At 39.7% G+C, this 15,871-nt stretch overlaps 1 protein-coding gene across 8 annotated transcripts in view; it reads left to right on the top strand.

Moving 5' to 3' along the window:
- LOC140480604 (E3 ubiquitin-protein ligase HECW1-like) overlaps positions 1–15,871 on the top strand; it is a 467,461-nt gene that overhangs the window by 98,634 nt on the left and 352,956 nt on the right. For 7 of the 8 annotated variants that reach the window (XM_072575690.1, XM_072575692.1, XM_072575685.1 and 4 more), the window contains one exon: positions 5,229–5,529. In XM_072575690.1, the coding sequence (XP_072431791.1) occupies positions 5,229–5,529 (301 nt within the window). Of the gene's footprint in view, positions 1–3,185; positions 3,278–5,228; positions 5,530–15,871 lie in introns of all 8 variants that reach the window. The other variant, XM_072575691.1, reaches the window with a different exon arrangement.

Genomic DNA, 15,871 nt, shown 5'->3' with positions numbered 1-15,871 from the left:
ATATTTGTTTATTTTATCCACCTTATTATTTAGTATTAACTCCCATTCTCATACTCTAGAGAGCTATTTTACTCATACTCATTTTATTTATTCTTTTCCTCTTTAAATACCTGTCAAAACTTTGCCATCCATTTTACATACTGAACTAGATTTCTCTCATACTTTTAAAAAGCTAATCAGGATTATCTTTTAACAAAGCACCTGACCAGCTTTGCATCTTTGTAGAGTTAAATGCTTTTTTCCTAAGCTATGCTTTAACTTTTTTCATTGGCCACAGATGTTGGCTATTCCCTTTAGCATTTTTCTTTATAATTTGAACAAATTTATTCTGCGTATTCTGAAATACCTCCTTAAATATCTGCCACCGTGAATCAATTGATCTATCCCCTAGCCTACTATGCCTGTTCAGTTCAGGTACCTCAACTTCCAGGCTCACTTGGCTGCCCGCCTTTATTTTTAGAACACTAGTAGGAGACAAAGTCTTCTCTATTTCAAACTGGATATGTAAAAGACAGTCATATTGCGATCATTGCAATCTAAGTGTGCCTTAACTATGAGGTCGTTAATTAACCCTGCCACATCACAAAGTATTAACTCAAATATAATCTTCTTTCTGGTCTGTTTTGCTTTGAGAAAATATCTTGAAAACATTCTATGAAATCATCATCTGTGCTTCTACTCCCAATCTGTTTTTTCCAGTTTATATATAGATTAAAATTGCCTATGATTATTTGCTATTCCTTTATCGCATGCATCCAATATTTCTTCTTGAATACTTTATTCCTAATTTGGCTACTGTTGTGGGGGTTATAGACTATTTCCATTATGATCTTAATTCCCCTACTATTCCTCATTTTCACCCAAACCAATTCCATGTCCTGATCTCCTGAACCAATGTCACCTTGAACGATTGCACAAATACCATCCTTGAACAATAATGCTACCTGTCCACCGTGATCTACTTTCCTATTTTTGTTGAATATAATGTACCCCACAATATTCAGGACCCGTTGCTTGAACATCTGGGACCATGCCCCCACAATTGCTATCAGATTGTATTTATTTACTTTTATGTAGGCTATCAATATATTTACTTGGTTGTAAATGCTACACATTTTCAATTACAAAGCCTTTAGTTTTGATCTTTTTGTGATCTTTGTACAATCTAGCCTTGATTATCTGTGACTTCCTTAAAATTTTCTCTGTGCTCCTTCCTGTCATTCTTTGACCTTCATTCTCCATTTTACTGTTTTCCTCTCTTACCTTGTCTCTACACTTTCATATACCATATCTTTCCACATTGATCCTTTGCCTCCATTATTTAGTTTAAAACCCTTTCTAATTTTGCACAGTTTAAGTGTAAACCCACCCAGCAGTATATCCCCTGCTTTTCCAATATTGATTCCAGAGACCCAAAAGCCAGAACCCTGTTCTCCTACATCTGTCATCTTTGAGTCACATATTTACCTCACAGATTTTATGTACCCAAAGACAATTTGCATAAGGCTCAGATAATAATTCAAAAGCTACAATCTCTGGATTATTGCTTTTTAAATTTAGAGACAAGCCCCTCAGACTGTCTATGCAGGACCTCTTTCCTCGTTATAACCGTGTTGTTCGTACCTCTGGACCACGATTGCTGAATCCAGTCCCTCCCATTACAGTTTCTTTCAAGCCCTGAGCAGACGTACCAGACCCTGACAAAACTGGCTACTCTGCCATCTGAGCTCTCATTCTTTGCTGCAGAGAATGGTGGCAATCTCCTTCACTATACTATCACGTACTACCACTTCATTCTTTGTTGCTCTGCCTACTAGAATGGTTTCTTGTGCCATTTTGCCATGGTCAGTTATCTCACCCACCCTATAGCCCCCATTCTTATCCAAACAGGCTGAAAGAACCTATTATATCCACCTACTCCTGTTCCATCTGAGGCAGGAAAACCTTTCAAGAACCTTCACATCCAGGCACTAATTGAGACTCGTAGATGGTCCGTAAGATCCTCATCACTCCTTTATTCTCAGGTTCTAGTGGATCCATTACCTCCACCAGCTACCACTCCCGATGGCACTGTGGAGCAATGGAGATGTACCAGCATCTACTGGCAAGCAGTTCTCATGGGTGAGACCCCATGACCTATATTTAAATTCTGCCAATTAACTCTCCATAGATGCTGTCTGACCTGCTGAGGGTTTTCAGCATTTTCTGTTTTAAATTATGCAGTGCTCCTCTTTGTGAATAGCAGCCAGAATATACTTCTTACAGAATTTATATTTTGAAAATTAGCAAAGCACTTTGGAACTAAATTGTAAAGTATAAGTAAATCACAGATTTGAAAATTTACATTTACAAGTGGTCCCTGATTTAAAAATGTCTGATTAATGAATAAGATTCCATACAGGTTGTTTTAATATTAATTTTAAAAATCCAACATGTAAGTGTTCCCTGTACTTATGAACAGCTATTTTACGTTGCCTTGTATTGTGTTCCAACTTACATTCAGGTTGTCGTCTGAATACACTCAAGAATGAAACTCATTTGCAACCTGGGGTCTGCATCCACTTTTGTAATTGTGTTCTGCAACATTCAACAAATAACTGAGAGTAGAATAGAGCATGTCAAAGGCCATTCACCAAACAATCTTTAAAATCTAAATGCACTCATTTAAAGTTGATGAATATTACTTTTCAGAAATCAATCGATTTCTCACGTATTATTCAGTATCAGCATCAACTGAACCTATGTCGGGCAACAGCCAGGATCAGATAAACAGTTAAAAACCCCATCCTTGGCTGACCGTTGACATACTTTGCTGATAATTGTGTTTCCTACTGCAGTGACTGTTAAATGAGGATATCAATTGATACGGGGTTATAGCTTGTTTCATGGAATGTAGATCCACTATTTTAATTATTTAATGGTATTCCATTAAAACTGCTCAAACTCAACTTAAGCAGTCACAGCTGACAGGCAGTGAAGAGACTTTCAATCCACTGAGCTGAATTGGATTTGTACTTAAATCCCACAGATTTAATATTTCAATCCTTTGCACCTCTCAGAGTAGTCAATCCACAACAACGAACCAACGCAGATCCAGTGCACACTCACACAATGATAAAGCACGGCTTTTATAATGTGTTTACAAGTTCCATACTTACCTCTCTCCCTGCTGATTGTATTGGCAGGACTCAGAGTTCTGTTGTCTGAATCGAGTTGATCAACCTGTGGCCTCAAGGTCCTGTTCCACAGTGGAACTTTCGCGCCATCAGGGAGCGAGGTAAGAATGGAGCTTCTAAGCAAAGAATAGAAACTTTTGTTTAAAAAAAATTAGTTGGTGGTTAATAGAAAGTGAAAGGAGAATAGAAGTTTTTTTAAATTTAAGAAGTGATGCAATAAAAAACATAGGCCCTGTCATGTATCCAAACCATATAATATGAGACAGATGAAATTGATTTAATTCATGAAGATTTTTCTTTTGTGGATTAGCTATCTTTGTTTTGCCTTATTGCAAGGTTATCTTAGCTGGTTAATGTCATTGTGAACAGACTGGTTTTCTGTTTGTTGCTATTTGGAAGCATGACAGAATTATATAACTGTTAAAATATTGTATTTATTTGTGACTGCAAATGTGTACTGAAGTACTATACACCAGAAAGGTGGCATCTCTTGTTTTTTCCTGCAGCATATTTTTCTGCTATCTTGGTTCAAAATCTTGCCTTTTGTGCTTTTGTTGCATTTTACCTTTCACTTATTTAACTTTTTATTCTCTTAAACATCATATTAATTCGGGCACGATATTTTCTCCACTGCTACGAATTATCTATGCTAAGATTTTAATTCCAGATTAAGAGGCAAGAAGATTTTCCTTCAATATTTAAAGAGATTAGAAGTCACTAGCTGTTTGAAATTTACCAAGGTTATTGTTTTTATGATACAATTTTATTTCTATGTAAATTTTAATCAAAGCCGAAAGATTTATTTCATTTCAGGACTGCTGGCTGAGATCCACTACAATCTTATTTTTGAGCCATATTGTAGTTTTTGCTCTGTCTGAATCTATGATGCCTCCATTACAATAAACTAAATCTGACATAAAGGACTAAGAGAGATGTTCATGGACAGCCCTTTAGTTCAAATCAACTCAGCTGCTGAGCTGCCTCTTGAGAGACTCACAGGCAGTCAATTAACATGCCTTGGGGCATCAGAAATGATTTCTCTCCTTAAAACTCTGACAAAAACTGTGAAATGTCAGTGTGAATTTTTGGTTATTAATGTGCACTTCATGTTCAGTATTTTGAAGCAGGACAGCTGCTAAATTACCTGATGTCCCCTATCAGCATCAATTTTAATTGTGGCTTATGTAGGAAGGAAGCTGCAGATTGTGTGAACCAACATGTCCTTTGACAGTCTTTTAAGAAGATTGTGCAATGAGAAATAATTAAAAATTCTGAAAAATCATAGGTCCTCCAGCTTAATAACAAAAAATTCCTTTGTAAAATCTTCAGAAAGATGAAACAAAAATAACTAATTAAGACACAATTGATTACTAACCTTTGAAGTCAAGAGATCTTTCATTACACTTGAGGTTTTCCTTTAGGATGGATAATACATATCTCTTATACCAGTTTCTGAGTTACGTATGATAGCTGTTATTTAAAGTAGACAATATTGTTCAAGAGGATAGACTGGAGGTGCTATAGTAGAAGGCAAGTCAGAATGTATGGTAAGGTGCACTTCTCTAACCACAGTGTGGTGGATATTGAAAGTTGTTAGTGAATACATTTTAAAATACTTTCTGAGGCAAACTAACTTCTCTATTAAGCACGTAAAAAGTGTGAAATTAGTACATTTTCTTATAAACACAGTTTTGAATGATTTTTCTATTCTTTGTCTTTCTGTACTTTAGGTAAAGATCTTCAGTATAACATTTTTTTAGTGAGGAGAAAATGCTTACAGCAGCATGCTGCCTAATTCCATTGTACCTCATGAGTGCTGAGCTTCCATTTTATAATGAATGTTCATTAATACTTAACATGACAGTTGGAGGTATTATACAAATGCTGATCATCATGACTGAAGTACATTTGCAGAATGTGTTTGATAAACATATTGGTCCTCATTCTATCATTATTCATTTATTCATAACAATAGATATCATTGATTAATCATTGACAACTGGAACTGGAATTTTGACCTGCTAATAAAAAAATCCAATTGTATTATTTCAGAATTTGTACCAGAATAGGTTTCTGGGTCTGGCAGCCATGGCATCACCTTCCAGAAACTCTCAGAATCGTCGTCGATGCAAAGATCCCCTCAGGTACAGCTATAACCCGGAGCAATTCCGCAACATGGCTGTCACCATCCCAAGAGCAAACAGTGACACAAACCTGGTGAATTCAGGGAGTCGTTCCACCTTGATGGTCAGCAGCTCACGATATACCATTGGCCAGTCCCAGGACCTCATCATCTGTTGGGACATCAAAGAGGAGGTAGATGCCGGGGACTGGATTGGAATGTATCTTGTAGGTAAGGAGTTTTCCAATCATTGATTGCTTACCTGGGGACTTGAGCAATTAATTATGTGCAGTGGCTGTAGTTATTGATCCTTAAATTATTTCAAATATTCATCCAGCACAAAATATCCAAATGCCTTGTATGAACATAACTTAGATCAAACCAGATGACAAACTGGCCTGAAAATAATAAACAAGGCCTTGTTTTGATCACATCCCTGATTGTTTTCTGGCTTTCCGTATGACATATGTTTAGAAAAACATTGAATATTATACAATATGACGTGATTCAAAGATTGATCTTTGAATAAGATCTTTTCCCTGGTGTGTGGAAGTCCAGAACTAGAGGGCATAGGATTAGGGTGAGAGGGGAAAGATATAAAAGAGAACTAAGGGTGGTGCATGTGTGGAATGGGTTGCCAGAGAAAGCGGTGGAGGCTGGTACAATTGCAGCATTTAACAGGCATCTGGATGGGTATATGAATAGGAAGGGTTTGGAGGGATATGGGCCAGTTGCTAGCAGGTGGGACTAGATTGTGCTTGGATATTTGGTCGGCATGGATGAATTGGACCGAAAGGTCTGTTTTTGTGCTGTACATCTCTATGTCTCTATAACCTGCTTTATAATGGATTCTAGCAATTTCATTAAGGCAGGTGTTAGGTTAACTGGCCAATAGTTTCTGCTTTCTATCTCCCACATTTCACGAAGAAAAACATTACATTTACTTTTCAAATCTGTTGGGATCTAGGGAATTTTGGAAAATGATTAAAATCTAAGGGATTTAAGTTTATTTTTATTCAGTTGTGGGATGTGGGTGTTGCTGGTCAACATTTATTACCCATCTCTATTTGACCTTAAGAAGGTGGTAGTGAGTCATCTTCTAGAATGGCTGCAGTACATGTGCAGTAATTAGACTTACCATGCCATTAGGGAAGGAATTTCAGGACTTTGACCCAGTGACAGTGAAGGAACAGTAATATATTTCCAAGTCAAGATGGTGAATGGCTTAGAGAGGAATTTGCAGGTGGTAGCATTCTCATGTATTAGCTGCCCTCACTCTTCTAGGTGGAAGTGGCTGTGGGTTTGGAAAGCACTGTCTAAGGATCTTGGGCAAATTATTGCATTGCATCTCATCATTGAGGCCCTTTACCCTGAGTGAATTCTATATCTTTACCACTTTCCGTACTTCCACCAAGTGGTGTTCAATACAGAGGAGCACTGATTAATCAACAAGGAATAGGGTCAGTAGGTTGTATTGGCAGGAGGTTTCCATGCCCATGTCTGACCTGATTCCATGAGACATCAAGAGCTCTAGAATCAATGTTGAGGGCGTCCAGAACAACGACCTCCTAACTGATATATACCAGAATGTCACCACCTCTGCAGGGTCTGTCTTGCTGGTGGGGCAGTACATATCCAGGGATGGTGATGGTGGTGTCTGGGATGCCTTCTGTAAAGAACAGTTCTGGGTTTGGTTTTAAACTCTATCTTCTCCCTTGGTGCTCTGTAGGCTAGTAGAAAGTGAGGACTGCAGATGCTGGAGATCAGAGTCGGAAAGTGTGGTGATGGAAGAGCACAGCAGGTCAGGCAGCATCCGAGGAGCAGGAGAATTGACATTTCGGGCATAAGCCCTTCATCTGTAGTCTACTCCATTGCTTCCTGACCTTGAAGTGCTGAATATTTCACTCCTTTGGTTTCCAGATAAAAAGTTTCTGATAGCCATGGCCAAAAGAAAGTTGTTCACAGCTGAAAGCTGACCCATAATATAGAACCAAGAATGGCAAATGTGATTTGAGTTCTGTTTTTCACTAAATCGTTTCTTATCCTTGGAGATATAGCCTAGATATTTAGGGCTGTATTTACTGCAGCTGGCTGGATGGGTTTGTTGACAGGGGAAAGGAGGTGTTGGGAGAACTGGATGGGAGACCTTCCATTAGATTTCCTGACATTGGGAAAATTAGCCCCAGTTAAAGTGAGGATTGGAAAGGCCAGATAAGAATCTTGCTCAGCAGTAGCAGGAAAGGTGTTATGTTCATTAATGAGTCACTTAAAACCAATTATCTTTGAATGCACTGGACTTTTTTGATGGTTCAAGGATTAAATGGGAGGGGAGTAGTTCTCCTGGGCTTCTGAAGGCCACCCATAACCTCAAGTCAGAATTTCTTTGTTGCGGGGGGAGGGGGGGGCAGGGCTCCTTCATTGACAACAATCCTTGCACAATTGCAAGTCCCAGCATTGGGAGAGAGATCTCTGAAAGCCATCCACAGAAATATACAGTATAGAAGAGGCCCTTTGGCCCATTGAGTCTGTACCACCATCCTGTTTCACCTCTTGTCTGATAACACTGCTCACCCCTCTGGTGACCTCCACCATCCCACATTCCCTCTCCTGGGTCTGGCATGTAATATCAGTCCTCAGGCTCAGCCTTTGTGTATTGTTAACACCAACCATTCCACCCAGTGATTCTGCTGGCAGTGGAGAGATGCTAGAATCTGACTGACTGGCAGCTCTCAGAGGTGGGTTTTCCACCCCACTGAGGGTTTGCTTGTATTAGAGACCTGACAGTGGCCAGTTAATAGCATTGAGCCAACCCCCTGGAGAAGCAATCTCCTGCTAGTTGCTGGAACAAAATGCAGTCTCATATTTTATTTAGAACACTTTTTTATCTGAGTGTTCAGAGGTAATGTATTGCAGAAAAATGAAGGCAGCTGACTGAAATATTGCTGTGAATAGCAGAGACATTTTCAAACAGTGTACCCAAAAGGGTTGTTGTAATATTATTTGTGCATTTGCATTGCAGAATTATGCAAAAAATTATGTTTAAATCTCTAGGAATTTGTTTTGCATTAAACTTATTTGTGTCAGAATGATATATAGTAACCTTCAAATAAGCCATTAAAATTATTATATTATGCTTTCATTTATTACTCTGTATTTACTGTATAATCTTATTATTAAACACAGAAAACATTGACACCAAGTAAAAATTAATTTGTTATGTACATTGTGAGGATAAATGTAAAACATTTACTCTATTAATTGAATTACAGTAGATCTTTCACATGACTATATTAAGAAAATATTGCATTTGTTCATTCAAATATTTGCAGCAGCAAAACAGTGTCCCAACCCTCCCCCCTCTTCCCCATCCTCTCCTTCTCCATTCTGCCAAACTGCACACCTCCAAACTCAACTCAAACCAGCAAGCCCTCAGAACTTAACCCCTTCCACCCCAGACCCAACCAAGCTCAGTGATTTGCTTCTGCTGTCATGTTCCAAATACAAGAAATTATTTTTGAAAGTGATGATTTTGAAAATGCCTTGTAGCTTTGGTCTGTTTTTGAAAATACATTATAATCTTTGGCTTCTGTTGTGTGAACACTCTAAACTTTGTACTTTTGTTTAGTTTTGATCAAAAAAATCAAAAACAGTATCATCAAATAATGGAATGACAAGGAGCAACCACTTAAAACAAATTTAATTCTCTCCTGTGTGCCCTAAAGAACTCTTGAATGCAGTGCTCAGCAAGTCACATTTAAGGTTTGATGACAGAGAGACCTGACAATGTGAATGATTGGAGAGTTGCAGCTTGATGACATTCACAATTATATAAACATGTGTGTTCATGTGCATGTATATATGTGAGAGTACTAAAGAACTGCCATTTTCATGAATTTCCTGTCAGTGTTATCCACATAAATTCTTAGGTCTGCACCTGTCTGTATAAACTTGTCACGCTGTAAGCAGTCTAGATCTTCCAGACAAGCAGGTTGTTGCTGTGAACCTTCTGAATTGTCCCTGAAATGTCCAGTGCAATGCTTTCAGGGACCTCATTTGGAGGAGATTAAACTTGAGTGAAACACTAACTGGTAAGCTGTTAATGGTTGGTGTCCATGAAACTTAGTTTAAAAATCCTTAGCTTTGGTAGGGCTTCTATGTGGCCACAGCACTAGCGATAACCTCATTCATAAGATTGGGCAGTTGCTAGGCCGAATCCCTCTCCTGTCTTCATGAAAATGACTAAGGATGGACACCAAAGCGAAAGCCCTAGCTGGTTAGTTGGTGGCCATTTTTTAAAGTCCCACCACCATTTGTTCATCCCCAAAGAGCATAATGAATATCAAAATGTTCATGCATGGCTTGTTTGTTTTCATGTCAGGTGGAACGGCACGATGGCACAGTGGTTAGCACTGCTGCCTCACAGCGCCAGAGACCCGGGTTCAATTCCCACCTCAGGCGACTCTCTGTGTGGAGTTTGCACGTTCTCCCTGTGTCTGCGTGAGTTTCCTCCGGGTGCTCTGGTTTCCTCCCACAGTCCAAAAATGTGCAGGTTAGGTGAATTGGCCAAGTTAAATTGCCTGTAGTGTTGGGTGAAGGGGTAAATGTAAGGGAATGGGCCTGGGTGGGTTGCGCTTCGGCGGGTCGGTGTGGACTTGTTGGGCCGAAGGGTCTGTTTCCACACTGTAAGTAATCTAATCTAAAGTGGGTACTGCTGATGATTTCAGGTAAAAACCCTTCATCAGGAACCTTCCAGATGAAGGCCTTTTGCCCAAAACGTTGATTTTCCCGCTCGTCGGATGCTGCCTGACCTACTGTACTTTTCCAGCACCACTCTAATCTTGACCTATTTTCATGTCATTTCTAGTTTCTTCCTAGTAGTTTTTCTAGATGGGGGATCGCTTTTGAGTCCACTTCTACCTCTAGTGCTGTGATTTACTCCTCCATTGTCAATATAGAACAGTTCCAACATGAGACAAGAATCTACATTTATATAAATAACAATGTCAAAATGTGGCAGATAAATAAGGGGCCAGATATCCTTATGAAATCTAAACTATCACAAAATGTTTTTAATTCAATGTATAACTAACCATTGTAAATAGCTAATGTTCATATTTATATTGCTGTAATTTGAAAATTATAGCATCAATATTATTCATGTGAAAGACATAAAGTAATTCAGCTCAAATGTTCATAGCGATAGTAAAAGCTTGTATGAAAATTCATCACTCTTAGCAGGTAGGTCTGAGATATTTTTATGGTCAAGCATTTTGGCATGATCAAATGAAAATAAATGGACATTCTGCCGAGAAATGGCAGCAGTGTTTTACTGATAGAATACTACAGGCACATCTCTTCAAGGAGATGTGCACTCAGTTCTGCAGTGCTTATTGGGCACTGCCAAACCAATTGAAGAAAGACTAGACAGTTAAGAACTTGATTCACTTACACCTTAAATGTATTTATTGAGTATAAAATCCTGCAAGCTGAATACTCATTTTTGCCTAATGTACCATGATGCTAACAAGGACTGGGTAAATTTCAACATTGATAGTGGTGTAGTGTTGACAGCAATAGTAGGTAATGGGCATTTGATCTGTTGCTACCCACTTTGTGGCACCCAGAGCTGAATGTTGAATTTACTCTAAAAGGTTTCTTCTTTCTTATCCTTTATTCTTCCTCCTTTTAAAAACAGAGTCACTTCCATAGATATAAATATTCCTCCAGTATATTTCCCACCAGCTCATTCTACTCAAGTCTGCAGAAGATACTGTCAAAAAATGTGAAGTTTATAAATTTGTTCTAAACGGCCTCTTTAATCTCAGGTAAAATGAGTGATGATGAGATTCATGTAATCTTGCATGCATTCTGTCAGGCAACTGGCCAGCTGACTTATTACCATTGGGAACTGAGAGGTTATGAAGTGTTGCAATGAGCAAGGTGCAAAATGTGCTGTCCTGAAACAAAAGCAAGAGCAGCTGGTGCTGCCTGTGGGCAGACTTTGTCTCCGAGATTTCAGACAGAAAGGTGAAAAGCCAAAGCTAGTGTGTTCTTTGGAGTGTCTCTTTTCTGTGGACACCAGGCAGAATGCAAAGGAGAAGACAATCTCTGATCAAATAGATATGTCATACGGCAATCTGCAGAATCCAGAAGATTCATCTTGGTAGGCCTTGGAGCTGCCGGGTATTACAGGGGAGGGGGGAACGATTTGTGAAAACGGGCCTTTTTATTAGTGTTGGTGCTGCTGACTCGGCCCGCATTTTTTGCACAAACATAATTGTCCCTTGAAACTGACTGGCTTGCTAGGCTAGTTGAGAGGGCAGTAAAGAGTCAACCAGTCTGGAATCACATATAAACCAGACTGAGTAAGGACACCAGATTTATTTTCTTAAAGGACATTAGCGAAGCAGATAGGTTTTTATGACAATTACAAATGGTTATGCAGTTACTATTGAACTAGCTTTTAATTTCAGATTTTTATTAAATTCAAATTTCACCAACTGCTATTGAGGTACTTGAACATCTATGTCCCTACATCTTTACCCTGGGTTTCTGAATCATTAGGAGAAAGTGAGGACTGCAGATGCTGGAGATCAGAGCTGAAAATGTGTTGCTGGAAAAGCGCAGCAGGTCAGGCAGCATTTGTTTCTGAATCATTAGTCCAGGGATTGTACCACTACACCACCATCTCTTCATAATCTATTTAGTTCAGGACTTCTCTGAAAACTGAGAGAAGCAACTTTTGGTGATCACTTGATGTTGTGTCTCTGAGCAATGTGGAGAAGCATAGCCATTGGAAACTGAGATTGATGTTGAGTCTTTTTGAGAACAGCTATTCAGTAGAAAGAGAGATATACGATATAGTTGCAGTGTGGCATTTGTTGTTGTTTTAAAAAGTTGGAAGGAGAATTGTTTCTGTTGTTTGGGGTATCAGTTATTTACCAGGCAGCATTTACTCAGGAAAATAAAAGCAAAATACTGCGAACCTTGGAAATCCAGAACAAAAGCAGGAAGAGCTGAAAGAACTCAGCAGATCTGGCAGAATCTGTGGAAAGAGAATTGGAGTTAACCTTTTGAGTCAAGTAAGACATTTTCACTTCCGAACGTTGATGTTGAAAGTTTCCCCAGAATGTGAGACTTCAGAAAGCCCTTGGAAAGGATCAGAAAACAACACTGCACATTAGCAGCATGATCTTCTTGCTACCCTCCTCAAACTTACAGTCAGAAGAATTTCCAATCTGTTACAACCCACATTGTGGCACACAAAACTGAATGTTCTCTTGAATGTTGAACTTGGTTCTTTTTCAGTTTTTAATTTTCCACTCCTAAAAACAGAGCCACTTTCATGGTCATAAATATTTGTCCAGTGCGTTTCCCACCAGCTCAGTCTACTTGAGTCTGCGGAAGATATTATTATAAATATGAAGTTTATAAGTTTGTTCTAAACAATCTCTTTATTTTCAGGTAAAATGAGTGACAATGGGATAGTCAGGAAACCAATTGCTTCCTGTATGGTGCTGGATGGCTTGGTGGTCTTAATATCTTCCCTGATTTTTGCACTGCAGGCCTGCCCTTGTCCTAGGGCCTGGCCAACAGCACATGCTTCAATCCTTGTTTCAACTGAGCTGGATCCAGGGCCTATCCCCTTTCCCTACTGTCGTCAAAGAATTCATGGCACTTTGCTGTAATTCAGTAAGTAATGACAGAACTTGAGGAACACTGGTATTAGTCTAACAAACCTGTGCTTCTCTCTCTTCATGGCTATTGTATCCTTACTGAGTTACAGGACCAAAACTGAATGCAATATTCTGGATTGGGTCCAGCCAAGGATCTAAACAACTGAAACATAACTTCATCCACTCTAATTCAGACACTTTGCTAAAAGTCAGCATTCCAACTGACCTTTTGAGTGTTGTTTTTCCTGTGGATAAATAAATAGTGTCTGTAACAATAGGTCAGAGGCTAGGAATACTATGGCAAATAACTGACCTCCTGACTCTCCAGAGCCTGTCCACCATCAACAAGGCACAAGTCAGGAGTGTGATGGGATACTCTCCACTTGCCTGGATGAGTCCAGCTCCAACAACACTTAAGGAGCTTGACACCATCCAGGACAAAGCAGCCTGCTTGATTGGTACCACATCCTCCACCACTGATGTTGAGTAGCAGCAGTGTGTACTATCGACAATATGCACTGCAGAACTTCACCAAATTTCCTTAAGCAGCACTTACTAAACTCATGACCACCTCCATCTAGAAGGACAAGGCAACAGATATATAGGAACACCACCACCTGCAAGTTTCCCTCCCAGCCATTCACCTTCCAGACTGGGAAATATATTGCCGTTCCTTCACTGACACTGAGCCAAAATCTAGGTATTATCTCTCTAATAGCATCGTGGATCAACCCACAGCACATGGATTGCAATAGTTCAGCTCACCACTACCTTCTCAAGGATAACTTGGGATGGGCAATAACATAGAACATAGATCAGTACAGCACAAGAACAGGCCCTTTGGTGCACCATGTCTCTGCTGACCATGGTGCAATTGTAATTTAATCTCATTTGCCTGCACATGGCCTGTATCCCTCTATTCCTTGCCTGTTCATGTGTCTGTTTAAATGCCTCTTAAACTTCGCTAATGTATCTGTTTCTACCACCTCTCAGGCAATGCGTTCCACTCTCAATGTTAAAAAAAAACTTTCTTCACATATCTGCTTTTAAACTTTTCCTCTCTCATGCTAAAACTATGCCCACTGGTATTTGGCATTTCCACGCTGAGAAAAAGACTGACTATGCATTCCTCTCATAATTTTAGCTACTTCAATCAGGTCACCCCTCAGCCTCTGACACTTTTGTGAAAACACACTCCAACGCAGACAACATCTTGGTAAATCTCTTTTGCACCCTCTCCAAAGCCTCCACATCCTTCCTAAAGTGTGGTGACCATAACTGCATGCAGCATTTCAAATGTGGCCTAACTAAAATCTTACAGAGCTGCAACAGGACTTGCCAACATTTATACTCAATAAATGCTGGCCAGCCACTGCCACCCATGTCCTCATGATTGTATTTAAAAATGTGATTTGTGTACTTGGACACCCAAAATACTTTGCTCCTCAGAAGTTCCTAGTTTCTTATAATTCAGACAGTATTCAGATTTATTTTTTATTGCCTTCAAAATGAATGAGCTCTCATTTGCCCACATTGAACTCCATGAGTCGTTGCTGTGTCCATTCACATTTCTGTCTATGTCTTTCTGCATATTCCTGCTTGCATCGATGTCATTTACTGTGCCTCCTAATTTAGTATTATTACAAATATACAACTTTTCATTCCATATCCAATCATGAATGAATATCTGACGAGAATCCAGAATAGATCCTTGGATTACACCCCTTGCCATTTCCTGCCAGTCTGATCATATCCCCTTTAAACCAACTCAACCTGCCAATAATGTGCAGGACCAGCTTTCCCTGTAATTAATATTAAATTGAAGATGCTGCTCAAGCTATTGGTCTCACTACCGAAAACTGCAGCGGTACACAAGATGTACTCCTCTATTTTTGGCAATCAGCTGCTGTAATCATTGAACAGCAGCGGTAGGAAAATCCATTGCAACATCCAGAAATGTCCTCCTCTGAGACTCAGAAAAGAATTGGAAGCAACAATGGAATGGATGTTTACAACAGAACAGCTGCAGTGCCTTCCCAAGAATACAAAGGCAATACATAAAGTACCTGCAGTGATTTATAACCATAGTGTATTGTGGGTTAGGTGTCCCATTTAGGGTTTGAGTGGGGAATGGGAGAGCGCTGTGGATCGTCGGCTGGAAGTTTCCTTTTTGAACTTAAAGTATGGTCACAGTGTCTTAGCATCATATCTTAGCATCATCTATCTCATGTAATCACATGCTTCCCAGCTCATCATCACAACAGAGGTGATGTCTGAGTTGAATAATTGATGCTGTATTTAAAGGCCAACTAGATACTACTCCTCTGGCTGTAATCCAGGAATTTTTCAGAAGCATGTGGTGGGCTTCCCACTCCTGCCAACAGCAAACAAATTCCTACCCCACTCCATCCCCTCCAGAAACCCAGAAATGCCTTCCAAGGAGTCAAAACAGACTCCCAGGTCTACCCACGCTGCCTTACAGATATTGCTGGGTAGGGTCACTAGAGAGAAGAGTCAAGATTAGAGTCGTGCTGGAAAAGCACAGCAGGTCAGGCAGCATCTGAGAAGCAGGAAAATAGGCGGTTCGGGCAAAAGCCATTCATCAGGAATGAGGGCTCATTCTGATCTCCAGCATCTGCAGTCCTCACTTTTGCCTCACTAGAGAGAAGGTCTATCCTTGTTCCTGGGGTACAGCAACAGGATATCAGGCTGTGCCACAAGAAAGCTGATGACCTCCTGTGCTCAGCAAGAGTAAGTGACACCATCTTTTTTCTGTCATCTCACACACAGGGGAATCAGTCAGTCTCACTCCGCCATGTTGTAAAGGTAATGGTTCTGTAAGGGTTAACATTGGACACATTTTTAAGCTCCAACCAATCTGATGCTGCCATACAGCC

The sequence above is a fragment of the Chiloscyllium punctatum genome, chromosome 8 (assembly GCF_047496795.1).
Source record: "Chiloscyllium punctatum isolate Juve2018m chromosome 8, sChiPun1.3, whole genome shotgun sequence".
In the NCBI taxonomy this organism is placed as follows: domain Eukaryota; kingdom Metazoa; phylum Chordata; class Chondrichthyes; order Orectolobiformes; family Hemiscylliidae; genus Chiloscyllium; species Chiloscyllium punctatum.
This window is presented reverse-complemented; position numbering and strand designations above follow the sequence as displayed.